General features: G+C 39.6%; 1 protein-coding gene across 3 annotated transcripts; it reads left to right on the top strand.

The window, feature by feature from the left end:
• Positions 1-27,617, top strand: USP38 (ubiquitin specific peptidase 38). Of its 3 annotated transcripts, none has more exons than XM_068402829.1 (10): positions 1-762; positions 1,789-1,924; positions 6,447-6,576; positions 6,830-6,931; positions 9,786-9,944; positions 11,045-11,238; positions 11,813-11,900; positions 12,714-12,820; positions 13,926-15,276; positions 24,735-27,617. In XM_068402829.1, exons 1-10 carry the CDS (start codon positions 78-80, stop codon positions 24,894-24,896), a joined length of 3,114 nt encoding a protein of 1,037 aa, XP_068258930.1. In that variant the 5' UTR covers positions 1-77; the 3' UTR covers positions 24,897-27,617. The 3 variants fall into 3 exon arrangements, with proteins under 3 accessions (XP_068258930.1, XP_068258929.1, XP_068258931.1); XM_068402828.1 differs by having other exon boundaries at positions 11,807-11,900; XM_068402830.1 differs by lacking the exons at positions 1-762; positions 1,789-1,924 and having other exon boundaries at positions 6,489-6,576; positions 6,858-6,931; positions 11,807-11,900; positions 24,735-25,080.

The following is a 27,617-nucleotide window of genomic DNA, read 5'->3' as shown; positions in this document are numbered from 1 at the left end:
GGCGGCGGCGGCCGCCTCCGCCGAGGCCTGGGCTGGCCCGCCGCCGCCGCTCGGCCGATGCGCCCGGAGCACCCGCCATGGACAAGATCCTGGAGGGGCTGGTGAGCTCGTCGCACCCGCTGCCGCTGAAGCGGGTGATCGTGCGGCGGGTGGTGGAGTCGGCGGAGACGCCGCTGAGCCAGGCGCAGTGCCGCGCCATGTTCGCCCTTAGCACCCGGCTGGTGCTGCAAGGCTCCGACCCCTTCCAGCGGCAGGTGGGGCGGGAGGTGCTGGAGGCCTACGGCCGCTACCACCGCGCCGAGTTCGAGGCCTTCTTCAACCGCGGGCTCGTCCTCGGCCTCCTGCAGCGTGGCTACGGCGAGCTGAGCAACCGCGACCCCGCCATCCTCGACTACATCCAGGCGGGGCTGCGCCTCATCATGAGCTGCCCCTCCGTGCTGGAGCTCTTCGAGCTGCTGCAGGTGGAAGCGTTGCGGCTGGTGTGTGAGCGGCCGGCCCCGCCGCTCTGCGCCCGCCTCTGCCAGCTGCTGAGCGACTTCCCGCAGTGCCTGCCCCGCGGCAAGAAGCTCTCCCTCGCCTTCTGCCAGCAGCTGGTACGGAGCATCGCCCACTTCCAGAGCCAGGGCAGCCGGGAGGCCGAGCTGCGCCTCTACGTCTCGCAGGTGACGCAGGTCAGCGGGCTCCTGCGGAGCGTCTGGAAGGCCGAGCCCGACACGCTGCTGCCATCCCTGCAGGAGCTCTTCGCCGTCATCTCCGCCGCCGGTGAGCGCCGAGGGCCAGGCAGGGGAGGCGGGAGGAGTGCACAGTAATTTGGGCGCTTGAGGAGAGCGGCGGGTTTGCCAACAGAAAGGAAAAGCCCTGCCGCTAGCATCGGTCGCGTTGCAGGCGTTGCCCTGGGACCGTTGGTTGCCCGCCCGGATGCTAAAATGCAACTTCTCTGGCTGTCGAGAAAGCAAAGGCTTCACCCCGACCAAAAGAGAAGCTAGAGGGGAAATGGTGATTTATTTAGCTGCAGAGCAGCATGTTTTTTGGAAAAACTCGGGTTGCAGTGCTTTAAATAATATACTGAAACAGAGTTTTAGGTGTTGCCTTAGGACAAACTAAAACTCTCAGTATCAGAAGCTACTCTTCCTCTTTGCTCCTTCCCCAGGGATACCTTAGGTAGTGGAACTGTTTAGTGTACAAAACTGGGGCATATATGAGGAATATCTAAAACGAGTATTGTAGGAAGGATTCGCTGCCTGAGTAATGTAGATGCGATTGTAAATAGGTCCTTTCTGACCTCAGAAATTATGAAGTACTGTATTAGCTCATATTGGAAAGTGCCTTTACTCTTGAGGCACCTGGGAAACTTAACATTATAACATATTTTACCATAACTGGTATGGTTAGCAGACAGTTGCTGAGATAGGACATGGGAAATATCAGCTTCATTGGATCCCCAGGCTTAACATGAAGTATCATAAACAATTGTATGGGGGTACTTTTTAGGAAAAAACCCACTTCTTAGTTTCTTTGAGGGTGAAGGAGGAAGTTGACAGACTGTCACTTTCTTGCATGGATATTAGATGAATGAAAGGAGTTTTTAATTCAGCGCTATTCATTGTTCTTAATCCATTGAAACTTTAATTTTGTTTTGGTTTGCGATGATAGAATGTTAGACGTAGGATAGACTCATAGTCTCAAAACTTTACAACTATAGTGAAGTTGTAGCATAGAAGATAAAGCATATTTTTTCTATGGGGTTTTCTTTTTAGTTTCTTACATTGTCATGTTCAACCGTTACAGACTCTTCATTCGAACCTTCTGTTGCACTGGCAAGTCTTGTGCAGCACATACCATTACAGATGATTACAGTACTCATCAGGAGCCTTACTACAGATCCAAATGTGAAAGATGCAAGTATGACTCAGGCTCTATGCAGGTACTGTATTTCATTGTAAAGGGGGGAAAAGTTTCTTTTTCTTATTCATGTATTTTTTGAAGTTATTTGCCACTTAGGTCCCATTTAAAAAATGCAAACAAACAAAACCATAAAAAAACCCTTTTAAAATGGTGTTCTAAGTTATGCTGTTTAGCATGTTAAGGTAATATATATTTATGATGCTGTGGATGTTACTGGCATGGTTTCAGTTTGAGGTTGCTGCCTTCACTGCTGATGTGGCTTCTTTCTTGTGCTTTGCTAGGGTGGCTAAAGAAGAGGGTTAAGTAGAAACTAAGAGGAAGCCAGCTGTGTTCCTTCTAGATGACATTTTGTGTTTAGATCTCCCACCTTATGGGAGATGGCATAAATAGGAAACTTCGTGGGTTTACAGTCAAGCAGAGAAACAAGGCCTTGTTTTCAGATCAACCTTTCTGCTTTTCCAAGAAGCACAGTGGCACTCTCACATGATTGTCTCACTCATCATCTCCTCCTCTGAAGAGAGGAGATTGTTGGAAATGACTTTTGCTACTTAGTTTTGAGGTTTTTTTCTGCTTAGATATCTTCATTACTTTTTAGTAGGATTCACAGGGGACAGCCTCTATTTCCATCTTTGCTCAAGCCTCCACAGGATTTTTGGATGTCCTTTGAATAATAGAAGAATAGGAAGGATGTAAAAACAGTTGCATATTATGCTTCTTGTCACTACTCTAAACATGAGTAAACATTGAGATTAGCAGCACTGTTAACAGACTGTGATTCAGATTGCAATGTGGATTATTATCTTCAGATATGTGAATAATAGTGATGCAGAAAGATGACAGTGGGAGAAAGATGAAGACCTTCTTGAAATGCTTTGAATTATTTTTTTTTAAAGCCTGTGAAAGAAGCTGTTATTGAGCACTGAAGGGTAGAAAAATGAGTAAAGCAGTTAAACAGGAGGCTGGTAGAAATTTGTAATGTTTATAAAAATGACTTTTGAGAAGTTTTTCAACTAAAAGAATTTAATGTCTGCTATATTTTTTTAAATACATCCATTTGAGTTTAGTGTAATACTTAAACATTCATGTAGTGTAGCACTTACGTATCTTGGTGAAATACTGAGTTGGTTTCACACTGAAAACATTCCTTGTATTTGCATTAAATTGAGCAGCCGTATTTAATTTGAGAACATAATTAATGAGAAGAAGCAGCATTAATATTGTAATTTGGTGTGAGACATTGTTTAGGGACTTTAAAAGAATCTGCTTGACTGAACAGATTTTGACAAAGCTGTGTGCCCAGTCTAAAATTGAAAGCTGAGAAATTCAGAAGGATTTGTGCATGCTAATAACTTGCCAGTAATGTGCTGGTGATTAGTTTTCATGTTAGTGTAATTTTAACATTTATGTTGTATTACCTGCTGCAGCACAATGTGATCATATAATTGTAGCTTTAGAATGGCTTCTTTGTATGCCTCTGCTTAGGGAAGTAATGCAGTGCTGAGCTTTGGGTGTAATAGGAGCTGTTACTATCAAATAAGTACTCTTTCTTAATACTAGCTATGTGGTGGGTATTTTCCTCTTGTTTTTGCAAGAGCAGTGCAATCTTACTTGCCTTGTTCATTCTTTGAAGTAATACTTGATTTTTAAGAGCCTCTAGTTCAGTTCCATGGAACTAACTTTTTAGGTACCCCTTGTTATTTTTGTAGATACTCTGTCAACAATGTATTCAGTTGCTTTTTCTACCTCTGGCAACCCAGTAATTAACTCTCTTCTGGCTTAGAGGAGTCATTGTAAAGAGGATAATGCAGCTGGAATGTCTGGAGCATCAAATGACAATGTTGTCATCAGGCTTGCATCACTCCCAGGTGATGCAGAACTCCAGGCACAACAAGGTCTCCTGATGAGAGTCAGCAGAGCTTTAGTGACTGCAAATCAGGGACCTTGTTGCTCACTTCCTAAGGGTAGCTTTCATGACACTGCAGAGTCTGTCTAAAGTTGAACACAGTAGTAAATAATCTGTAATTAGAAGACTAATAAATAGAATCTGTTCAGTGGGGGGTTATATTAGGTACAGGTTTGTATAAGAAAGGGCGCCTGCTTTTTGGCATCGTTGAGCTGTTCTTAATTGGCTCAGCTGTCTCATGAAACCTTACCTGAAGCATAAGAGAGGAAAAGCAGAAAACTGTTGAATCACTTCCAGGATATATGACTAAGGGTCTACTTCAGAGGTCTCAGAGGGAGTTGACTGCTTATACTCAGTATCCTGACAAGTATAATGCTTGTTTGCACTTTAACCCAAGTATCTTTGTTAAGAGAAACTGAAAATTTTGCTAAGAAAAACTCCAGACATGACCAAGGCCTTTGCCCTGTTGGTAAAAATGTAAAATACTGTAAAAGATGTTGGTTTGGTTTTTTTTGGGGGGTGGGGGGTGCCTGGTAGTCAGAGGATCTTCTGTTGTTGGTTTGTTTTTTTTTCTCTAATCTGAGGGATTTGAACATGAGCTGCCAGGTTCGTTGTCTGATGTGGCTAAGAAGATATTTTTGTGAAAGAAGTTACTGAGGTTGCAGAGATAAACTTTTATATCAGAAATACTGTCCTTGTTAGGCACATATATGGATAGCAGACCTGCTCATTTTAGGGTGATGTGAGACAGAAGGTCCTCTTGAGGCCCGTAAGGTTCTTTTAATCTGGTCAAACACAAAAACAATCCTCTGTTTTTCTTCTTGATCATAATGTCCCATATTAATATCTGCCTTTGTATTAAAAATGCAGTCATCGATTGCAACAGAGCAGGAGCCAAGTAAATGCAATGCAGGGAGGATTTAGTAACCAAAATGTCTAATCTTCACCCAGCAGAACTAAGATGTGATGCTTTTTAGGACAGTCTTAAGCACATCTGCAAGTTTACTTCTGTTTCCTCTTCTGGCTTTTGATTCTGCTCTTAAGAGCATTGACTCTGCTTTTAAGACCAGAAACACATTTTAAGGATGGGAATTCTATCTGTATCAGTTACACAGAGAAGGAGGCTTCTCTTTACAAGGTTTAATCATACTGAAATAATAGCTGTTGTCCTATTAGTAATGATGTCGAATAGTTGAGTAGTTAATTATACTGACTAGATGGCCCATCCCATAACCAGAGCAATGGGATGGAACACAGGGAGCCCCAGCTCCCACCCAAAAAGCACTGTTTTTCATTTGGAGTTCGTGGGTCAGTGTGGTTGAAAGTGCACATAGTATAAAGATGATAATCAGGTATTTTAGAACAGTGGTTCTAATGTAGGGCTCTACAGGATGCTCTTTACTTGTCTAAAAAGTTAATTAAGAAAACTAAATATATTGTCATTAGGCTTAAATTAACTGTGTAGGTGTTTGTGCCACAGCTAAAAAATATCAAGCCTGCAAACTGGGGCGGGGGGTTTTGAAGATGATAGGACTTTGAGGTTTGGGGCCTGGTTTTAGGTTAAGGTTAATTCTTTGCAGGCAAAAGTAGTTTTGGCCTACTTTTTTGATAGCCCATTCTAGAAAGTATATGAAAAGGGTGCTCAGAATAAACATGTTTGAATTTAATATCTTGAGGAAATGAGAGCAATGTGTAAATTCAGAGCAATGATTATGAAGTTACCATGGTTTTTTCCTAAGTTTCTTCTTGTAGTAGCATGGAAAAAACCCAGTAAGATCTGTGCTTGATCGTTAAAAAGGCAGTACTAATGGTTCCTTATTTTAGAGAAACCTTTGAATGTTACATGTGCGGATAGTTCTGTGCTAGAATTTAATCTGCCTGTCTGCCTTAATTATCAGTGTAAATTGTCTATTAATTGAGAATGATAGAATACCCCTATTTTCCATTGCTGATATTTCACTGTATTGTCTAGGCACAGATAAAGTCCCTTCACTTTCCCTTCTTAGCTGTAGTGAAATTCTTCCTTTTGGGGCATATGTAGACCCTGGGCTGCTGATAGCTATTATAAGATCCTCATAACACCTGCTGCAGTGTATTTAAAAATACTAGATTTTACCTTTTTAGCTGGGAGTATTTGAGCTGGCTTCCAGGAATGTAGCTCTAAGTTGAAGAGGCTTACTTTTCAAATTTAAACTTAATAGTTGGTTTTGGTCTGGTTTGGGGTAAAAGGTTTAGGAGGGGAGGTTCTCAGGTACAAGCACCTTTTCACCTTCAGCAGTAAGTTTTTTGCCACAAAATAAAAATGTGGCAAAACAAAACCCTATAAAAACAGGGTTCATATTCTTTGATAACAAGTAACAATAATATACATAATATTTAATTTTATATGCTTATGTATTTTGGAGAGGTTGTATTTACTTTTAATGTATTAAATGGATCATTATTAATTACAGAGTTAAATAACTTGAGATATAACCAAATTATTTTACTACTTGCCTGACATTCTTGCATTACTTCATGTGAGTCTCTGTGTAAGTGTATAACTATCTAGGTAATATATAGAATCTTTTTGTTGAGATTAAAATTGGTGGCATATTGGTCTTTTTGTTTATTTTTTTATTTTTCATTAATCCTTCAGAATGATTGACTGGTTGTCCTGGCCTCTGGCTCAGCATGTGGAAACATGGGTGATTGCACTGCTGAAAGGACTGGCTGCAGTCCAGAAATTTACCATCCTCATTGATGTCACTCTGCTTAAGATTGAATTGGTATGTTGGAAAAGAACATTCAAAATTGAAGGAGAGGGAAAGGGATTTGTAACAGCTGTGCAATTGTGCAGCATGTTTTGTATTGCAACAGATATTATCTTATTACTCTGCAAAGACAATGTAAATGTATCTACAGCTTTCAGTTGCATGTAATGATTGTCTGTTGCAAATGGTTGTGGATTTGGAGATCTGTTTACGTTTTTACTGAAATTTCACTTTCTAGATTTACTGAAATAAATGTGGGTTTTTTTAGGTCTTTAATCGACTTTGGTTTCCTCTAGTGAGGCCTGGTGCCCTTGCTGTCCTTTCCCACATGTTACTTAGTTTTCAGCATTCTCCAGAAGCTTTTCATTTGGTAAGTTATTAAAGAAATGGTTTTCAATTCTTTGAAATGTCATTCACATGTGATTTCTAAAGTGTGTGTGAGGAGTAACAGAACTGATGCGCTTGGATTTCCTCTTTGTTTCAAGGCTCTAGAATCAGATTTCTGTGGTTCGCAGACCACTAGGCTTTCTCACTTCCAGGTTCAACCACTTAATCTGTAACTGGAAGTGAGCATTGTTCTTCCTGGTATGTACATATTTCTGGCAGTAGTATCTGGGTGCTGCGTTCTATATTTGACTGTATACTTCTGGAAATCCATTTTATGTGGTGTGAAGTCTACTGATAAAGTTGGACTGCAAGTAGATTCTCAAGCACAACTATTTGAGGAAAAGAGAGAACCAATTATCTGCTATGTATAACCTAGTCACCCTGGATAGGTGCATGAGACCAGGAAGTACTTCATTTTAAGGACGTTATGCTATCTGTGTTTCAATATACATATGGGCAAACTGAAGGATACTGTTTTTAATGACCAGTCTTCAAAATGCAGTTCACCAGTTAAAGCAGTAGATAGTAGGGTGTGACAATGACCATTCGTATTAGTACGGCAAGATGTATAGTGCCTTTCCTGTTCTTGGTGTTTAGCTTAAAGTTTAACTAAATATGGGTCTTTCAGACTTAACCATAGTAACAGCCTGGTATAGTTTCTCTAAGCTGTCCCCAAGGCTCTTAGGCCTGAAGGGATCACAAACCCTTTGATTAGTGTCAGAGTAATTGCCTTATGCCTGTTACACTGTTTTTTAACCATAGAAGTCTGCAATTTCTCACTCTTCCCTCTGCTGCCCTAATCTTGGCCTAGGATAGCCAAGTAGCCTTGAATATGCTCAAAACATAAATATTTCATATATTTACTGTCTTGCTTTTGTTCTTTGTTCCTGAGAGAGACAAAACATTCAGGAGAAAAATGTAAAATATGAGAAGACTTATTCTAGAAATAGGTGTTTGCTCTGACAAGGAAAATTTCTGCCATAGGCTGCGTGCAGTATTGCATAAACATCTGTCTTCAGGACTTTATTGTGATCATTTTCCCTCCATTTTAAACAGCCTTCTTCACTATGATTTTTTGAGCTACTGCTGTCATTTAGTATCCTATAACATTTTCCTGCACTTAAACTTCTTGTTTACTTTTCTGTAATAAATGGTCTGAATGTAAAATGGTTAAATGCACATTTGATAAATAGAAATGAATTTATTTTGCAGTGCATCTGAGTTAACATTCCCATTCACTACACTTGAGCATTGTTAGCATAAATGACTAGTTTTTTTAATAGAAGAACAACACTCTGTCTTGCACTTAAGACATAGAACTTACCACCATATGTACTATGGAATTCTAAAATCTACTGACGTATAAAATTTTAATTCAACCTCCAGCCAGAAGTGATACCTCTGTATGTACTCAAAGTGTAACTTTCAGTATTATGCAGCATGCTGCAAGAAAGAATTTGGCTGTCAGTTTGAGAGTGCTGAGAACCTGTACTTTTTGTATTCTTCCCACATGCTTTGTCTGTTCAAAATTATCATATCTCAGATCTACTTTATACAAATCTCATTCTTGGAGCTCAATAGTTACTTACTTATTGCCATGTACCCACATCTGTAAAGTGAAAGAGGGAAGTTTTTCATTGCAGATTTCACTATTGGCTCTGTAGTACATTGAACATTTAATCTTGGTGGGTTTGTTTTAAACAGTGGATATCTTGCTTACCAAGAGAGTAGAGTTTGTTTCTCAGAGATGTAAAAATATTCCTTATACTTGGAGGACAACTGATGTTTGAAAAAGCAGCAAATGAGTATTTTGTACCTGACCCCTTTTACTTTGTTGTTTTGAAGTATATTGATTCCTCTAATAGGTATACTCTCCTAAAACTATGATATTCTTATAATTTCTGTTCTGTATTTCATGTTCTTACCACCAAAACATTTGTAAGCTAATTTGTGATGAGAAATTATTTCATCCACTTTCACAGTTAATCCATTTTGATCACTTGGAAACACAGAGGTGTCTAAAATGTTTTGGTTCTCAGTGAGAAGTCCCTGCTCTTTGGGACTGCATTGAAATAACGTCCCGTGTGATGCTTTAAGACTAATGTAAAAAAGTCTCATGCATTTAAAAGTACGGACAGAGCTGTGCTGAAGAAGGGGAGGGAGGTAGAGTAAACATTTCTGATTTATAAACAATTTAGAATTAGAATATTATTCTATTCATTAGAAAGTAATGAATCTGAACTAATCCTCAAATAGATTATCATATTTGTGGGAAGCTTTTTTTAGTTCATAGTAAATTACTGTCTTGGTTTATTGAGCCTGGCTCCCTCACTAGGTGGAGCTGTGAGCCAGTTCCCATCTTGTAAACTGAAATAGTGTGAATGTATTCATTGGCTTCAGACCCCAAGCATTGGATTCTGTTTAAGGAAAATTGAGAGGTTTGTTTTAAAAACTATATCCGTGAAATTAGAACAGGACCACTGCACTGTTAGTAGTGGCACAAAAGCAAAATGTTTGCTTGTAATATTCTTAAGATGAGTACTTCAGACACTTAACTATTTAAAATCTTAACACGCATTTTCTAAGTTCATAAAGTTCCAAAACTTGGTATGTGAGCTAAAGAGAGCACTGAATAATTAATTGGGCTGTTTTAATTGGGCTGAAAATTGTCATGAGTAAAGAATAATGCATGTTTTTCCAGTCATTGTTTCTCAACCACTTATTATTTAAGAATAAAAGGTTCCCTGTCATTTGGCATGTGTAAAACAGTAAGGTTGTTTGTAGAACAAAAAACATGGAAAAATGCAATTAACACCTTTTTGTTTTTTCCCATTCAGATTGTCCCACATGTGGTCAGTTTGGTTCACTCCTTCAAAAGAGATGGCTTACCTTTCAGTACAGCCTTTTTGATGCAGCTGACTGAGTTAATACACTGTATGATGTATCATTATTCAGGATTTCCAGAGCTCTATGAACCCATTCTGGAAGCTGTTAAGGTATATTAGGAATATTAAGAGGGTAGAATGTTTTTGGGTTTTTTTTCCCCAAATATGAAAGCTATAATCCCATAGACCTAAATTCTCTAGAACTTCCACTGGAAGAAAAGAGCTAACCACATAATCTAATGTCAATTCTAGCTGTTTGGAATATGCTCGAAAAATTGTCCTGAATGTCCATGATATGATTATACCAGACTTTAAGAAAAGCCTGAAATGAGATCCTTTGTTAAAAGTACAATCTAATTTCTTAAGCCTCACGTAACTATTAACATACTTTTGTGAGGTTTATTCTAGGCATTTCATTTCAACCCAAGCTAGAAACTAACTCTTCAAATATAAGTTCAGAGCACTGATAGTATTGAAGAGAAGTAGGTTCTGAGGAGTACTTGGCATGGTGTTAGTCTTTGGCTAGCTCCAAAACACCACTATTAAGCACTATGTTTTAATACTGCAGTCAGTATTGCCTCTGTGGGTAAAGGATGCTGGCCTATGCTGTTTCAAAGCAAAATTTGGCTTTTTTAGATAAATATTCAAGTGCATAATGCACTTAAAATAAAAAAAAAAGTTTAAAAAAACCTGAACAACAACGCCCCAAAACAAATAAAATACAAAATACAAAACCGAAAAAACACCACAGAAAACCACTCAAATATTACTGCCTGATTTTATGGCAGTAGTATTGCAGTTAAATGTTTTGATGCTTAAAAAGCCCCTGTCAGTTTAATTACAAGTATTCTGGACTTTATTCTTTCATTCTTACATTTTGATTTGACAGAGCAGGAATGTATTTCTAGCAGAATAGAGGATGCTTTAGGAGTCTATTAAAGCTTGAAATTTGAGAGGTAGTTTTGGGTGGCAGAAAGGATTCTGTGAATATGCAGGTCAAAGGTGACCACCAGCCCCTTATTCCTGCAGTTTGAGAGTTGAGTAAAGAAAGCTTTGAAGAAGAGGGCTTGGGGGGAATTGTATCTTCAAGGCTATCAAGACCCTGAAGAAGAATACGGGAGCAAGTGAAGATATGAGACTGCTGAATGGCAGGACCTATTATAAAAACAAATACAAAAACCTATTAAGTGTGTTAAATGTTTCTCTTGTAGGATATGCCCAAACCCACTGAAGAGAAGATTAAGTTGATTCTCAGTCAGAGTGCGTGGACTTCTCAATCCAGTTCTTTGCCATCGTGTTTATCTAGACTTTCTGGGAAATCTGAAACTGGGAAGACAGGTCTAATTAATCTAGGAAATACTTGCTACATGAACAGTGTTATTCAGGCACTTTTTATGGCTACAGAGTAAGTCCTTTTTAACAGCTTTTTTCATTGCAAATTACCTATTGCAGTTGTTGCATTCTTGCTTTTCACAGAATATTAACATGTCCTGGGGTCTCTCAGCTTGCTAGAGATGAGTGGGTTTCTTTGCACTCAGTTACTGATTGCTTTGTTGAAGTCCAGTTCTGTGAAACTGTAATTTTAGCCATTTAAAATCCTGATCCTTCTGTCCAATGTCAAGAGTCCCTCTTTCCACACTGTCCTTGCTCCCTTCAGTATTGTAAAAGTTTATGGTGATGCTTTTGTTATAATCTGGAAGTTATTGAAACAATTTTTTTTCTGTCTATAGCCCATTCTTACACATTTAAATGTTTAAAGAAATAGTTTTTTGCAGTGTTAGTTCCTACTGTACAGTAGCTTTGCATCTGCACTAGAGCAGAATCCAGGTATTGAAGGGAAGCGTTACATGTTTTGCTTTATTTCAAATTGAAGTAATTATCTGAGCTGGAATGATAACTGCATTGTTGTTAGAAATCTAGCAAGGAAACTAATGTCTCTCTTTTCTCTCCTCCCCCTGCCCCCCCCCTGCAAGTTTCAGAAGACATGTTTTATCTCTGAATCTAAATGGGTGTAATTCACTAATGAGAAAATTACAGCATCTTTTTGCATTTTTGGCCCATACCCAGGTATGTCAGTTTTATTTCGTTTACTGGTTTTTAAGCCTAGATCTATATATCAAAAGTTAGGGACAAACATGATGCCATGGGAGTCCTCTTGAATATATTAAAAATGATAGGCTTGTAGGGGAATGAATCTGCCTCCAAATGTTCAGGTAGTGTGGATGAACTTGGAGAAATCTGTATTTCATAAGTGGAACATCTTGGCATTGTGGTGTTTTTGTAAATGGGCAGTAACAGGTTTTCTTTGAGAAGCCAAAATGAAAAAATCCAAATAAGACTGGACTTGATACACAAGCTGGCTTTATGTAACTTTCTGCAGTGTTTTTTACACTAAATTCTATTGTAGTTCAAATTCTAAAGTGAACTCTATTAAATATTCAGAATATTTTCTAGTGCTAGAAAGACATAAGACACTTTTGTTCTCTTTGATTAATAACAGTAAACTTGTGAAGGGGATGATGCTGGATCACCTTAAAAACTAATTGGTACTTATGGTGTTCTGAAGAAAGAAAACTTTTTTTTTTAAGCTTGCCAGCAAGAACAGTAACTGCTATTATGCATCTCGTTTATACTACTACACATTTAATATTTGCCTGCAGTTTCCACTACTTTTATCTTTGTACTGGAGGTGATTACTACAAAATTAATGGCTCTCTTTTCCTATGATTAAGTGGTTTAAATGTTTATGTGCATCATGTGTTTCATATAGTTCCTCTAGAATAATGCAGTCTAAAGTTCAGTGGTCAATATCAAAATAATATAACGAATTTTTCAAGTAGTTCTTATGTAACTTTGTCTGTCCCTCTCTTACGTGAACAGAGGGAGGCATATGCTCCTAGAATTTTCTTTGAGGCTTCCAGACCACCATGGTTCACCCCTCGATCCCAGCAGGATTGCTCAGAATATCTCAGATTCCTGCTAGACAGGTACAGTTATTGTGCCATTAATGGGAATGATCTACAGTCTTGTCTCACAATGTTGAACTCTTAAGAGCAGTCATGTAACAGTTCCACTGCATGAGTGGGGACCAGGAATTTTGGGCCTCATTCGTGGCTGTTTCTGGTTTTCTGTATGGTCTATGAAACACTTTTCTTCATGGGTTTAATCTGTGGTAAAGTCTGGATACCGTCTTGTATCATCATCATTTAAAGCAGGTTATAGTGGTAGTAATGTTCCATTTTTACAAATCTAAACTTGGGTGTTATGTTAGAGTCATGGTCCCGTCGTAAAATTAATGTGGTTGCTGAAAGCAGTTTAGTCTTGCATTTGGAATTTCGTGTTGATGGAGACAGCTATATTTCATACAGGTCAGAAGTCACAAAGAGATGTGCATGCACTTATAACCAGTTTAATAAACAAGCAAATTAACTGTGGCACAGATAAAACAAAAAATAGCTACATTTATTAGTAGCCCGCTTTAATTTTGGCTCGCTGAGATGTGGCTTAAGCAATATTGCTTTATGAGACATTCCACTTCTGGACAAGTTTATCTCAATAGTGAAATAGTGTTCTCTTCCACCCCAGCCACCCTCCATCTTGGGTTTCTTTTTTGGTTTGTTTTTTTCTTGCTGTAGCTTCTTAACTTTCTTGGCTATGAAATCCTGACCTTTTCTTTTCTTTGGAAATAGTCTGGCACTACATAAATAGCTACTTGCTCTCTTGCAAAATCTGACATACAGAACCAGCCAACTGGAGAACTGATTTATTCAGATAATGTAATGGTAAATAAGAAAAATGTTGTTTGTTATGTTTTTTAATACTTGCCAGTTCTCTCAGTATATCTGTTGTGTTCTGTTATATATAATGAAACCATATGAAATGCATTTGTGCTTCTCATACTCTGTTTTTGTGACTGGTATGGTTCAGCTTGCTTATATAAAAAATAATAAATAGCTTTTTTAACGTAAGACACTTCTAGTCACTTAACCATCTACATTTTTTAGCATAACTGGAAAAAAAGTCCAAAATGGTGCAGCAATATTTGTTTGGAAAATAACACAGCTACTTGGATTTATTTTTCTTTGTCTTCAGGCTGCATGAAGAAGAAAGAACCTTGAAAGCATTGTCTTCAGCAAAGACTTCTGAAAGTATAATGAATGAAGAGTCCCAGAAACAAGAAGCTGTCCATAAAGCACAAGTATTTGCTGAAGCGTCTTGTAAGGAGAGTGAAGAAAGAACTTTGATAGAGAAGATGTTTGGAGGAAAACTGAAGACTACTATATGCTGTTTGAACTGCAAAAGTGTGTCTCAAAAGGAAGAAGCTTTCACAGATCTCTCTCTGGCTTTCTGTCCTCCAGCTTCCTTGGAGAACGTTGGCCCAAAATGTACAGAACGTTCTGAGGTGAAAGATGACTACGTGGTGCAAACTAATACTTTAGCAACTAGTTCTGCTGGAGAAACACCTCTCAATAATTTGGAAGTAAATGGTGGATGTGACACAGTAATGAATGAAGAAACCATAAAAGATTTTTCTACTGAGCCAAACTCTGAGAATACTACAAATTCTGAACTCAACAAAGTTCAAGATAATAGGGATATGTCTCAGAGGCTAGTAGGTAAAAACACCCTGTCAGTTACAGACTTACTGAATTATTTTCTGGCACCTGAGATCCTCAGTGGAGACAATAAGTATTATTGTGAAAAGTGTGCCTCTCTACAGAATGCTGAGAAAACTATGCAAATCATTGAGGAACCTGAATACCTCATTCTCACTCTTCTGAGATTTTCATATGATCCAAAGTGTCATATAAGGCGCAAAATCTTGGACAATGTGTCTCTGCCACTTGTTTTGGAACTGCCAGTCAAAAGAGCAACATCCCCTCTAGCTGTAGTTTCAGGGGGTTGGTCTGGTGGTGTTGAGATTTCTGATACTGGAGAAAATCTTGCTAAAAAACTTAAACCCTCAGGTGCTGAAGAAGTGACCTGCCCACAACTGGTGCCCTACGTGTTAAGCTCTGTGGTGGTGCATTCTGGTGTATCCTCTGAAAGTGGACATTATTATTCTTATGCTAGAAATGTTACTGGGTCAGGGCCTTCAGGGCTCTGCCACCAGTCTACAGCTCTTTCTTTAGTTTCTCCTCAGGATAAGTTGTTGACAGAGGAGAGTCCTTGTACTGTTGTAGAAAATGAGCTGGACACTGAGATGCCAAGAGAATGGTTTCTGTTCAATGACAGCAGAGTGACATTTACCTCATTTCAGTCAGTCCAGAAAATTACCAGTAGGTTTCCAAAGGACACTGCTTATGTTCTGTTTTACAAAAAACAAAATAGTACCTGTGGCTTCAGCACCAATTCAGCAAATGGACTCTGGGTAAATGGAGACCCTCCCCTACAAAAAGACCTCATGGATGCAATTACGAAAGATAACAAACTGTACTTGCAGGTAAGATGGAAATTGTATATAAAGAGTGGTCTCCTTAAAACTCACAAGAGACAGTCTAAAAGAAAAAGTTAGCTTTTAAATGTTCTGGTATATTAACCTTATAAATCACCAGTCTCTTTCACCTTGATGCTGCTAGACAGGTTTCATAGTAAGGTTGTCGCCATTAGATGGGAAGTGTCAAGGAAGATGGCTTAAACTCACTTCAGTTTAAATTTTCAGCGGAGGTGCTCGCATAGGTCATTTAACAACTTGTAATTCTGTGCAGGAGAAGCTTTTTGAACAGTTCTAATTTTCATTGCCTTCAATAAATTACAAGAGTAGCTAAAGTATACTTCTTAGCGGTGTTCTTACTAGTGCGTTTTCATTTGGAGTGAAGTCTTATTTAGACAACTCTGCATATCCAAATGCTAGAACCACTAAAATGAAGATGATTGCGCTTTCCCTTTGCTGCCTATTCTGCCTCCCTCTGTGGGACCAGCACTGCCAGCTGCACATTCCCTGTGCTCCAAGAACTTCACCTAGCTGTAGTTGCGTCTTCGACTGCTGTTACAAATACCCAGTGTTCTCCACATTTCGATATGGTTTGCTTTAGCATTGCTGCTATGTTTGGATAGTGTAACAGCGAGTGTGTTTTACTGTGTGCTGTTTGATGGCTTAAACTGTTCCTGTAACAGTTCTAGGCCTACTCAAATTGAAAAACTAGGTAAATTCAAATTAGAAAAGAACAGCTAAATCTCACTGTGGAAAATCTGTTATAATAGCTGCAGCTATTTTACAAACATAAATGAGAACTGAAAGTTTAAATTGCAATTCTGCTGCTATTTTTCAGACTGTGTAGTTAAAGCATTTGTGTCCTAACCGTCTTTGTTGATATGCCACTGCTTGTCTTGAATGCACAGGGTAACACAAAACATGACTTCTTTAGGAACAATCTCAGATCATAGAATCATAGAATAGTTCGTGTTGGAAGGGACCTTTAAAGGTCATCTAGCCCAGCCCCTGTGCAGTGAGCAGGGACATCTTCAACTAGATCAGGTTGCTCAGAGCCCCATCCAGCCTGACCTTGAATGTGTCCAAGGATGGGGCATCTACTACCTCTTTGGGCAACATGTTCCAGTGTTTTACCACCCTCAACGTAAAAAATTTTTCTTATATCTAGTCTAAATCTTCCCTCTTTTAGTTTAGAACCATTCCCCCTTGTCCTATTGCAACAGGCCGTGCTAAAAAGTTTGTCCCCATCTTTCTTATAGGCCCCCTTTAATTACTGAAAGGCTGCGATAAGGTCTCCCTGGAGCCTTCTCTTCTCCAGGCTGAACAACTGCAAATCTCAGCCTTTCTTCAGAGGAGAGGTGTTTCCATCCCTCTCATCATTTTTGTGGCCCTCCTCTGGACCCGCTCCAACAGGTCCGTGTATTTCCTGTGCTGAGAGCTCCAGAGCTGGACGCACTACTGAAGGTAGGGTCTCACGAGAGTGGAGTAGAGGGGCAAAATACCCTGCCTCAACCTGCCGGCCATGCTTCTTGTGATGCGGCCTGGGATAGGGTTGGCTTTCTGGGCTGCGAGCACACGTTGCCGGCTCATGTCCAGCTTTTCAACCACCAGTACCCACAAGTCCTTCTCCACAGGGCTGCTCTCAATCCTGTCATTGCTCAGCCTATATTGATACCGGGGGTTGCCCCAACCCAGATGCAGGACCTTGCACTTGGCCTTGTTGGAACTCATGAGGTTCATGTGGACCCACTTCTCGAGCTTGTCCCAGGTCCCTCTGGATGGCATCCTGTCCCTCAGGCATGTCAACCACACCACTCAGCTTGGTGTTGTCTGCAAACTTGCTGAGGGTGCACTAGATCCCCCTGTCTGTGTCATTGATGAAGATATTAAACAGTACTGGTCCCAATACAGAACCCTAAGGGACACCAGTTGTCACTGATCTCCATCTGGACATTGAGCCATTGACCACTGCCCTCTGGATGTGACCATCCAACCAATTCCTCATCCACCAAACAGTCCACCCATCAAATCCATCTCTCTCCAATTTAGAGAGAAGGATGTTGTGGGGGACCATGTCTAAGGCCTTACAGAAGTCCAGATAGGCGACATCAGTAGCTCTTCCCTTGTCCACTGATGTAGTCACTTCATAGAAGGCCAATAGGTTGCTCAGGCAGGACTTGCCCTTGGTGAAGCCATGCTGGCTGTCTCAGATCACCTCCCTGTCCTCCATGTGTCTTAGCCTAGCTTCTAGGAGGATCTGTTCCATGATCTTCCCAGGTACAGAGGTGAGGCTGACAGGTTGGTAGTTCCCAGGGTCCTTCTTTCTGCCCTTTTTAAAAATGAGTGCAGTGTTTCCATTTTTCCAGCCACTGAGGACTTCACCTGACTGCCATGACTTTTGAAATATCATGGAGAGTGGCTTGGCAACTACATCAGCCAATTGACTCAGGACTCTGGGATGCATCTCATCAGGTCCCATAGACTTATATATATTCAGGTTCCTCAGGTGGTCATGAACTTGATCTTTTCTTACAGTGGGAGGGACTTTGCTCCCACAGTCCCTGTCTTGTAGTCCATCCACTCAAGAGGTATGGGAAGAGAGGTTGCCAGTGAAGACTGAGGCAAAAAAGTTGTTGAGTACCTGAGCCTTCTCCTCGTCTGCTGTTACTAGTTTGCCAGTTGTATTCATCGGGGAGTATGCCTTCTTTGACCTTCCTTTTCTGGTTGACATACCTGTAGAAGTCCCTATTATTATTTGTGTCCCTTTCCAAGTTCAGCTCCAGTTGTGCCTTGGCCTTCCTGACCCCATCCCTATGCAACCAGGCAGCATCCCTATACTCTTCCCAGGATACCTGTCCCTGCTTCCACTGCCTGTGCATTTCCTTCTTGCCCATTAGTTTGACCAGCAGGTCTCCACTCATCCATGCTGGTCTCTTGCCTTCCTTCCCTGATTTCTTACACCTGGGGATTGAAAGCTCTTGTACTCTATGAAAAGCATCCTTAAAGATCTGCCAGCTCTGTTCTGCTCCCTTGTCCCTGAGGGCAGTTTCCCAGGGGGTCCTATTGACTAACTCCTTAAACAGCTGGAAGTTTGCTTTCCTAAAGTTCAGGGTTCTGACTTTACTGTTCACCTGACCCATATCCCTCAGGACTGTGAACTCCACCAGTGCGTGATCACTGCAGCTCAGGCTGCCTTCAATCTTGATGTCACCAATTAGCTCACTTGCATTGGTGACCGTCAGTTCCAGTATCGCATCCCCTCTGGTAGGGCTGTCTGTTACCTGGCTTAAGAAGTTATGTTCAATGCATTCCAGGAGTCTCCTGGATTGCCTACAGCTCACCCGTGCTACTTTTCCATTAGATGTTGGGGTGGTTGAAGTCCCCCAGCAGGACAAGAGCCTGTGAGCACGATGGCTCCTGTAGCTGGAGTAAGAAGGCTTTGTCAGTAGGCTCCCCTTGATTGGGCAGCCTGTAGTAGACACCAACCACAAGGTTCCCTTTGTTGCCTCGGTCTCTTAATTCTTACCCATAAGCTTTCAACCTGCTCGTGGCTATTCTTGGAGACAGCTCTTCACACTTTGATCTTTCACACTTTAAATCTTCACATCCATTTCCTGATGTGGAGGGCAACCCCTCCTTCCTCACCTGTCCCTTCTGAACAGCCTGTAGCCATTGATAGCTGCACTCCAGTCATGGGATTTGTCCCACCAAGTTTCAGTAATGGCAACTCCGTTGTAGCTTTCTAGCAGCACGGTGGCTTCCAACTCCTGTTTGTTGCCCATGCTGCGTGCATTGGTATAGAGGCAGTTCAGCTGGGCTGTTGGCCATGTCACCTTCTTAGAGGAACACCCCTGAGTTCCTTTGAGGTATTTCCCTGGTGTTTCCCTCTTGGCTCCTCTTACCTCAGGAGCCCCTGGCTCATGTCCGTAAGACTTCAAGTGTGCTGCAGTGTACCCAGCACGTCTCAGAGCAACAGGCTGAGGGCCCTTGCTAGCCTCTGTCCCTGTAACCTTGGTGTGTCATGCCACAGCTTGTCACAGGCAAGCCTGATATCCCCCTCCCCCTTCAAGTCTAGTTTAAAGCTCTGTCAACGAGCCCTGCTAGCTCGTGAGCAAAGACCCCCTTCCCCCTTTGAGAAAGGTGAATTGCATCTGAGCCAGCAGGCCTGGTGCTGTGTAGGCCATCCCATCATCAAAAAACCCCAAATGGCAGTGACACCAGCCACGGAGCAATGTATTAATAGACTGGGTCTGTCTGTTTCTTCCAGTGTTGCTGCCTGCAACTGGAAGGAGAGAGGGAAAAACAACCTGTGCTCCAGATCCCCTTACCAACCATCCCAAGGCCCTGAAGTCTCTTTTGATTACTCTTGGACTATGCACTGCAGCTTCATCGCCACCCACATGGAAGAGCAGTAATGAGTAATAGTCCTAGGGCTGTACCAGGCTAGGAAGTTTCCTAGTGATGTCCTTAACCCAGGCCCCAGGGAGGCAGCAGACTTCGCTAAGAGAGGGGTCTGTCCAGCATATTTGACCCTCTGTTCCCCTCAGAAGGGAGTCACCTACAATTATAACTTGTCTTTTCTTCCTCATGGAGGTGGTCATGATACATGGGGTAGGCCTTTCTGACCATGGCAACATCTCTGGTGTAGATGTGCCATCATCCACATCATCCATTGACTGGCCTTCCACACCCAGAGCCTCGTGCCTGTTGTACAGAGGCATCTGGGAAGGCGAGGTGGACAAGGAGGGGGTTCGCCAGCCACTCCAAGCGTGGACTTGTCTCCAAGATAAAGTCATGTTTTCAGTCAGAATTGCTATGACTTCCATTGATGCATGAATGCTTTAGTTGTGAAATTTCAAACTCAAAGCCAGATTATTTTTTGTTTTAGGTGTATAATTACAGCAACATTTAGGTAATTGAGTAATAGAAAAAAAAATCTGTTTACTTTTTTCCCTAAGAAAAAAAAAAAAATCTAAGCTTAAAGAAAAGCAGTATAACAACTACCATGATATTGTAACTTTTTTTATGTAAAGCCAAACATTTAAAGGAGGAACAGTGTCATCCACATAGAATACAAATCCTAGTAACTATTCTTATTTGCATGTTTTTCTGTTGAACCCAATGCTCACAGTCACGTATTTCAGTATTACCAACAGGATAGGTGATTACCTGAGTATGCATAACAGGCTTTTTTCAGGTCTGAAGAGATGCTTTAGCCATATGGAACAAGCAACATTATCAGAATATTGAGAAAACAATTTGTTAAATAATTAAGTTATTCTTAAATTATTTAACAAATAATTCTTAAAGATGTTTCTTAAAAATGTTTGTCCGAAATAACATTTTCAAGACCATTTTGATGCAATTTCTGGGATATGCTAAGAAGTTAGTTACTTTAAGCTTTTTGAATACTGCTTTACACCCAGAACCAGTGAAACATCAATGTGATTTTATAAAAGTTAGTCACTTGGCATATACACACAAATTGCTTTTTGATAACTTCAGCTACATGTTCTGTAGAGAAAGCTTTAGTCTAGAAGGTTATGTAAAGCGTGGATTTTCTCTTATAGCTTACAAGTGAAAGCCAAGTTAGTAGTTTCCTGAAAACCTTTCCTTTACAATTAAAAAAAAAAAAAGAAAAAAAGAAATATAGTCTCCTCAAAATAAAAAAAATAAAAATTCCAAGTGTATAGTTTTTGTTTGGGTTTTAGTTGTGGTTTTTTTTTTTTTAATTTACGATCTTTTACCTTTCAATTTTGGATTCTTCAGTATTGGCTTTCTTTGCAGTGCTCTACTAATCTTAGAGTTGTTGAGATCCTGTCCTTTTCTCAGTTTAAATGAGGCTGATTAGAAATGCTCATTTATTGTTTTTCTTAAATTAATATTGTGATTCACTGAACTAGGTTTTTTTTTTTTTGAGAAGTCGCATTTCATTGTTGTTCAGAGCTCTAAACTAGTATTTTCCTGCTAAGTTAAGAATATACTTTTCTGTCCTGAGAAAGTCTTCACTTTTTAGAAGAAACATTCCAAAAAATCTCTGGCTTACTGCTTTTGTTTTACTATTGCCTACCAGTTTACCACATGGTAAACTAAAATGTTTTCACTTTAAATAACAAAACCTGCAATATGGGTAACTTCTGCTCCAGTTAAAACAAATTAAAAATCCCATTCTGGGAACAAGTGGAAAGCAGAGGGGGATGCTCTGTGTTATTCTCAGTCCAGAGAACTGTATTGACTGTAAAGTTTTACTTAGCTGATTTAGTATTTGTTGGGATAAATATAATCAGCCTGAAAACATTCAACATTTTTTTTTTAGAAACAAGAATATTTCTTGCAAAAATGCCAGTGCTGTATGCTATACTAGAACAATTTAATGTAGGTTAATATTAAGTCAATATATGCTTTGAGAGAAGAAAGAAATGTGCTCATTTAGCTCCAACTAGTGAACAGGAATAAAGCATGAAAGATCTTAAGCTGCTAAATAATTTCAGTTTTAGCACTGAAGACACAAATAGCATGTGGTTTTTAATACTAATACTCTGTCAGGAAAATTTAATAATTGATAATTTTATCACTGCTCCGTATTTCTCTTGTGTGCATATATAGAGAGAGACCTTCCATCCATTATAGAAAATGTTTTGTACACGTTAGCAATGACGCTAAGGTCACGACTGAGGTTTATCCTATTCTCGGTGCTTCTGAACAGTATTTCTAAGTGGTTGACAAAAGCTGTGTTTGCAGCTCATTTACACTCTGCACCAAACGTGATGCATGTCTCCAGAGCTGAGAGTCATCCCTTGCACATATGTCATGTGCAGGATGCTATGTTGTTGCTGTTTGGAGTAGTGCTTCTCCTCTCTGCTTGTCCCCTCTCTCTAAGGAAGCCTAGTGACAGTACAACAATCATACTGTTGCTAACGGCATTGTGAAAGGTATGTAGTAAGACATACATAAAGTCATTTCACTGCATAGCTATGCCAAAACCTCGTGCTATCCAGTAACTGCAATAAGGCAAATAAAAATAAATTGTTTCTCTAGCTAAATCTGGCAAAAAAAATTCTTAGCTGTAAGACTCTACAGTGTTCCTTTTGTCTACAAATTTAAGATTTTTATTTAATACAGCATAATCTGCAAACCTGTTGTTGATGCTTATATTCTTTTGTAGTACAGTTTGTTAGGTGAAACTCAGCTACTGGGGTTTAAGAGGTATAAATTTGCCAGAAAACAGTTCTCTGGAGGGATGAAAGTGGAGAGGGTGTAAGGAAAACTCCATTTATGGTTTGGTACTGTGCTGCATTGAAACAAACATTTTTCTGAAATATTTTACCAAAAAAAGAAAAACCAGCCCAGGTACAGTGTAGCGAGTCTCCCACTGTGTGGTTTTGAGAAGAAATTCTGTTCTAAGCTAAACAGTTTTGCAGTGTAGTTTTTCAGCTGAAGAGGCTATTTATACAAGACCTATTTTAATCAAAATTTTCTGTTGATTTCTGGTACTGGAAGTGAGTTCTTCATATTCCCTTGTTATTCCTAGTAAATTTACTTAGTTTTTGGTGTGTCTTATAGTTAGCAGATACATAAGAATCCAGATATTGCTGGAGATAGCCTAATACTCTCTTTCAGGAATATGGCCAGTGTATATGTGTAGACAACGTCCTCCAAATATCTTTTATATAATTTTGGAAATGAATATGCATTTCAGTCCTTAGTAGTGTAAAATAGTGTCAAACTTAGGCTGTGTTTTTGTGAGAGGGCAAAGTAATTTAAACCGCCAAGTACTATTTTTAGCACCTGTGAAAGTACATGGACAAGACTAAGTTTAGTGCTTTCATGGTAGTATCATACAGCCTTCCAGGTTCTTGGCTCTGTTCCTTGCTTCCACCAGGAGGTGGAGAAGAAAAGGAACAATTCAAGGTGACCCATGTGATGACTAAAACCATGTTAAAATTTCCTCCCATTGCCTTTAGGGAGGTATGTAGTGACAAAGTGTCATGTGAAAGAAGGCTATCAGTATGAGCCTTAAAACCTGAATAATTTCGGTTTGTTTCCTAAGGAAATAAAGCTTGTACAGGTCTGCTGCCTTTTTCTTGTCTGCCAGAGCCCAACACCTGCCTTCCCTCCCTCAATTTTTTTGAAGCTCTTGGCTGATTTGAGAAAGGGATACTAAAGAAATTGCTGCAAGGTTTATGAAGCTAGTTGGCCAGAGAAAAAATAGTGTATGATCTCTCTAATGAGGGAAAAGCCTGTGCTCATCCCCTTCTTAGATGTCTAAGAACCCACAGAAGCCACTGAAAAAGCAGCTGGCAACAGGCTATGCTTTCTTGTTCCTACTACTTGTGCAGGTACTTTTTCCAGCAGCTGACTCTGATTTTTGTGGATTTTTATGAGAGTTCCTGAGACTTACTAATGTTAAAACAGAGTTAGCATAGCAATAACACTTGAAAGTTAAAAAGCTGCACTGAATGGAAACTAAATAGCTTGTCCATCTTTTTGCCTTTTATCTGAGTACGTTGTTACCCTGTGCTGTTAGAGTGGAATAAAAAAGTGTCTTTCAAATAATTAACATTGATTTTATGGTCTTACCTTTCTATTTGGCAACCAAGAACAAGGGCATCTTAAAATTGTTAGTATGAAAATTCATGTGAAACGTACATCAAAAACTGTTTTGTTAGCTTTTGATCAGCAGTCTAATTCTTTAGTAACATTCCATGTTGCTATAAAATACAATTTTAGTATAAATTTAAATGGATTTAATTATGAGACCCCACCTGGAGTACTGTGTTTGGCTCTGGTGCCCCCAACATAAGAAGGACATGGAACTGTTGGAACGAGTCCAGAGGAGGGCCATGAAGACGATCAGAGGGCTGGAGCACCTCTCCTGTGAAGACAGGCTGAGAGAGTTGGGGCTGTTCAGCCTGGAGAAGAGAAGGCTCCGGGGAGACCTTATAGTATCCTTCTAGTACCTGAAGGGGGCCTGTAGGAAAGCTGGAGAGCGGCTTTTTATAAGGGCAAGTAGTGACAGGACAAGGGGGAATGGTTTTAAACTGAAAGAGGGTAGATTTACATTAGATATTAGGAATAAATTCTTTACTGTGAGGGTGGTGAGACACTGGCACAGGTTGCCCAGAGAAGTTGTGGATGCCCCTTCCCTGGCAATGTTTAAGGCGAGATTGGATGGGGCTTTGAGCAACCTGGTCTAAGTGGAAGGTGTCCCTGACTGTGGCAGGGGGTTGGAACTAGATGATCTTTAAAGTCCCTTCCAACCCAAACCGTTCTATGATTCTATGATTCACACATACTTACTGATGTTCAACGAAATTGTACATCAGGGCTTGGCTGTGGATGTTCAGACTTAGGAGTCCAGAAGTTAGTGATGTTGCTTTAAAAGTTGTTTCAAAATTTACTAGAAATAACCTGCTTCAAAGGCTTGAGGTTGTTTTTTTTAATTTGTGTTTATTCTTTCATTTTAGGAGCAAGAGCTTAGTGCTCGAACACAAGCACTTCAAGCTGCCTCTGCCTCATGCTCTTTCCGACCCAATGGATTTGATGACAATGACCCCCCAGGAAGTTGTGGCCCGACAGGTGGAGGAGGAGGGGGGGGGTTCAGTACTGTTGGTAGATTAGTCTTTTGACTATGAAGACAACCTGGAATACACTGGTTCCAAAGCAGCCCAGTACTGCTGAGGACAACTAAAATATTGAACTTTGTCAGATATTGTACCAAGTTTTGAGACTTGATCATTATTCAAAAGCAGATGTTGGGGTTTTTTTTGGTTATGTTTTATTTGAAATAAACAAGCGCATAATGGAAAAAAACTACCTCTTAAAAATTCACTTGCTTTTATAGTAAGATATGCTTGCCCAAAAGACAGAAAATGGAGATTTTTAAGTAGTTGCTAATGGCACTGCATTAAACTGAACAAACGCACGTACATCAGTTTCTATTGTCCTCATCCATTGAATGAAGAAAGTTCCTTTTTCACTCTGAAGGTCTTGCTTTACGTGGAAATACTTTCACATGGGCTAAACTGCGTACATAGTCTCTCACCCCCACCTTATTTTCAAATCCGGTATCTTTATGGATTTCCAGAGATGATGCAATTTATAATGAAGGCAATAACTTAAATGTGACGTGATACAGTACTTTCCAGATTAATAATTATTCAATATATTTCCAGTGTAAATGTAAAGAAGACAAAAATTATTTATAAATATTTGCTAAGTTATTTTCAAAAAAAGTGCATGTTCTGTAGGAACGATGTTTTTAAATAGAAGTTGTTAACTTTATAGCATTTCTAATTGTTTTGAGGATTTTAAAATTATTTCAGGGAATATATCTGCTCTATGTTGGAAAGGAAGAGATTCTGTATGTGCCTTGCAGTACTGCAACTTAAAACAAACTTCCTGAGGCTGCAGAAAAGGGGAAAAATGTGTTAGTAGTCAATTATTTTTTTGTCAGTATTAGAAATCAATACATTTATAGAAAACTATTAGGTTCTAGAAGTAAAAATCTGGTAGCTTGAAATGCAGTAAGTGTGTTGCCCGTTATTTTTTGATGAAAAAAATACACACCTAGTGATCTAAACTTTCATGGCCTGCATTGCTAAGAAAAAAGCTGGTCATAAATACTGAGCTATGTTTGTGAAATCACAGAGAGGCTGCCTGTGCTGATCCTTGCTGAGGATCTATGCTTCTAAGAGTCTTTGAAGTTTTACCTTCTGATTTTGCTTGTAGTGAGAAATTTCTGGTGAGTTTGGGCTTTAATTCTCTGCAGAAGACCAAAATGGTGCTGTCTATGGAGCAGTGTTTGCTTACTTGTTAGGCCAGCAGAAGTTGAGGATCCACTCTTTTAGTCTTGGCAGAAATGACAACGTTGTTTTTGATGTGCAATGTGGATAACGGAAGTCAAGAAGTTACACTGTTGAATCTGGTGATTAATTCTTAACTTGAATAATCTTATAGTGAAGTATAAATGTATTTAAAGTATTTTTACAAAATTCTGCACTGTTTTACTGTGTTTTTATATTCTACTAGGTGACAAAGTGCATCCTTAAAAAGCATGCAGACCTGGTAGGTGTTAGCTTAACTCTACAAAATAAACAAATTTCTTAGAAAATGCCTTTAAAAAGCATAAAAAATTTGAGAAAATTAAACCTTGTTCATATGATATGAAATATATGGAGTTTAGTCTGAAAGGTAACTTAGCTTGCAAGCTATTTTTATATTATCACTAAAACTATGCTCTTTGCTCTGCTATAGGTTCATATGTTACTGCTCAAGAAAACTAGAGCAGCTCACTTTCATTTTTTTTTTTAATAGTTTCCAAGTTTTGTTTTGACCATTTGTAGTACCTCGGGCTTTGACCTACGCTTTCATTGCTATCTCAGCTGTAGGTCTCTGAACCAGGGGTTCACCTGTGGAAATGTGGAATGTTCTGACACTAGTGTGAGGAACATTCTCATTTCGTTGTGCTTGGATGAGGTTTTCTGGAAAGCTTACTTCGCCTTGAAATTCTCTAACTTTCAGTCTAAGAGGGTTTTTTTATTTTCCTTTTAGGCTTCTCTGCCATTTAGCTCTGGTTTTAAAATGTTTTGTATGACAGGTTAACGTGGCTTTTCTCTCCCAAATTATGAGGACACACTAAAAAGCTGTCTACTGTTTGCATTACAATGGGAGTATTTTATCTCTCTGTATCAATTTGCTGTTCATTTTAAAACACTAGGAAGTAGGAGCAGGGGTGAGTGTTTTCACTCTATATGAAATCATGATTTTGTAAAGGTCAGTTTTGTTTTTATGTTCTCACAGTAAAAATACAAGCTGTGTAGCCTACCCAAAAATAAAGTGCAGTATGAGGTTTGTATACCTATTATACTATATTTATTTCATGAGCTTTTAGAAGGCTTTCTACACCCTTGTTTGCCTGTTCTAAATTAGATGTTAAGTATGGAAATTTCGTGAGAGTAATGCCAGCAGGGCTGGATCTCCTTAAGTATAAAATGATGGTATGTCTCAAACTGAAAATAACTACTTCTTTCTTTCCCCTTGTTGACTTCTGTTGATGCAGTTACTTTGGGTTTTACAAATAGTTTTTAAAATTCAGAATACCTATTTGCAAGTCTGCTTGCTGACCTGACAACCGTCGTGGACTGATTCATACCTAATTTGGAAGGTTTCAATAAAACTGGTGAAAGTAGAGAAGTATTTCGCACTCTAAAAGTGTACACCTTTTTTCATTGTTTACAGTAATGGTGTTGCATGCTCCTATCTTCTGGACATAATATGAGAGAACAATGTACATATGGTACTTCAATTTCTGTTGCCTGGGAATGAATGCTGGATGGTTTGTTTATTGA

The sequence above is a fragment of the Nyctibius grandis genome, chromosome 6, assembly GCF_013368605.1.
Source record: "Nyctibius grandis isolate bNycGra1 chromosome 6, bNycGra1.pri, whole genome shotgun sequence".
In the NCBI taxonomy this organism is placed as follows: Eukaryota; Metazoa; Chordata; class Aves; order Nyctibiiformes; family Nyctibiidae; genus Nyctibius; species Nyctibius grandis.
The sequence above is the reverse complement of the archived record's forward strand: the minus strand, read 5'-3'. Positions and strand labels throughout refer to the sequence as shown.

Coding starts and splice junctions, on each gene's coding strand:
- USP38 (XM_068402828.1), top strand. CDS start 78: ATGGACAAGATCCTGGAGGGGCTGGTGAGCTCGTCGCACCCGCTGCCG. Junction 1,925..6,446: donor ATGACTCAGGCTCTATGCAG/GTACTGTATTTC, acceptor TTAATCCTTCAG/AATGATTGACTGGTTGTCCT. Junction 9,945..11,044: donor CCATTCTGGAAGCTGTTAAG/GTATATTAGGAA, acceptor TTTCTCTTGTAG/GATATGCCCAAACCCACTGA.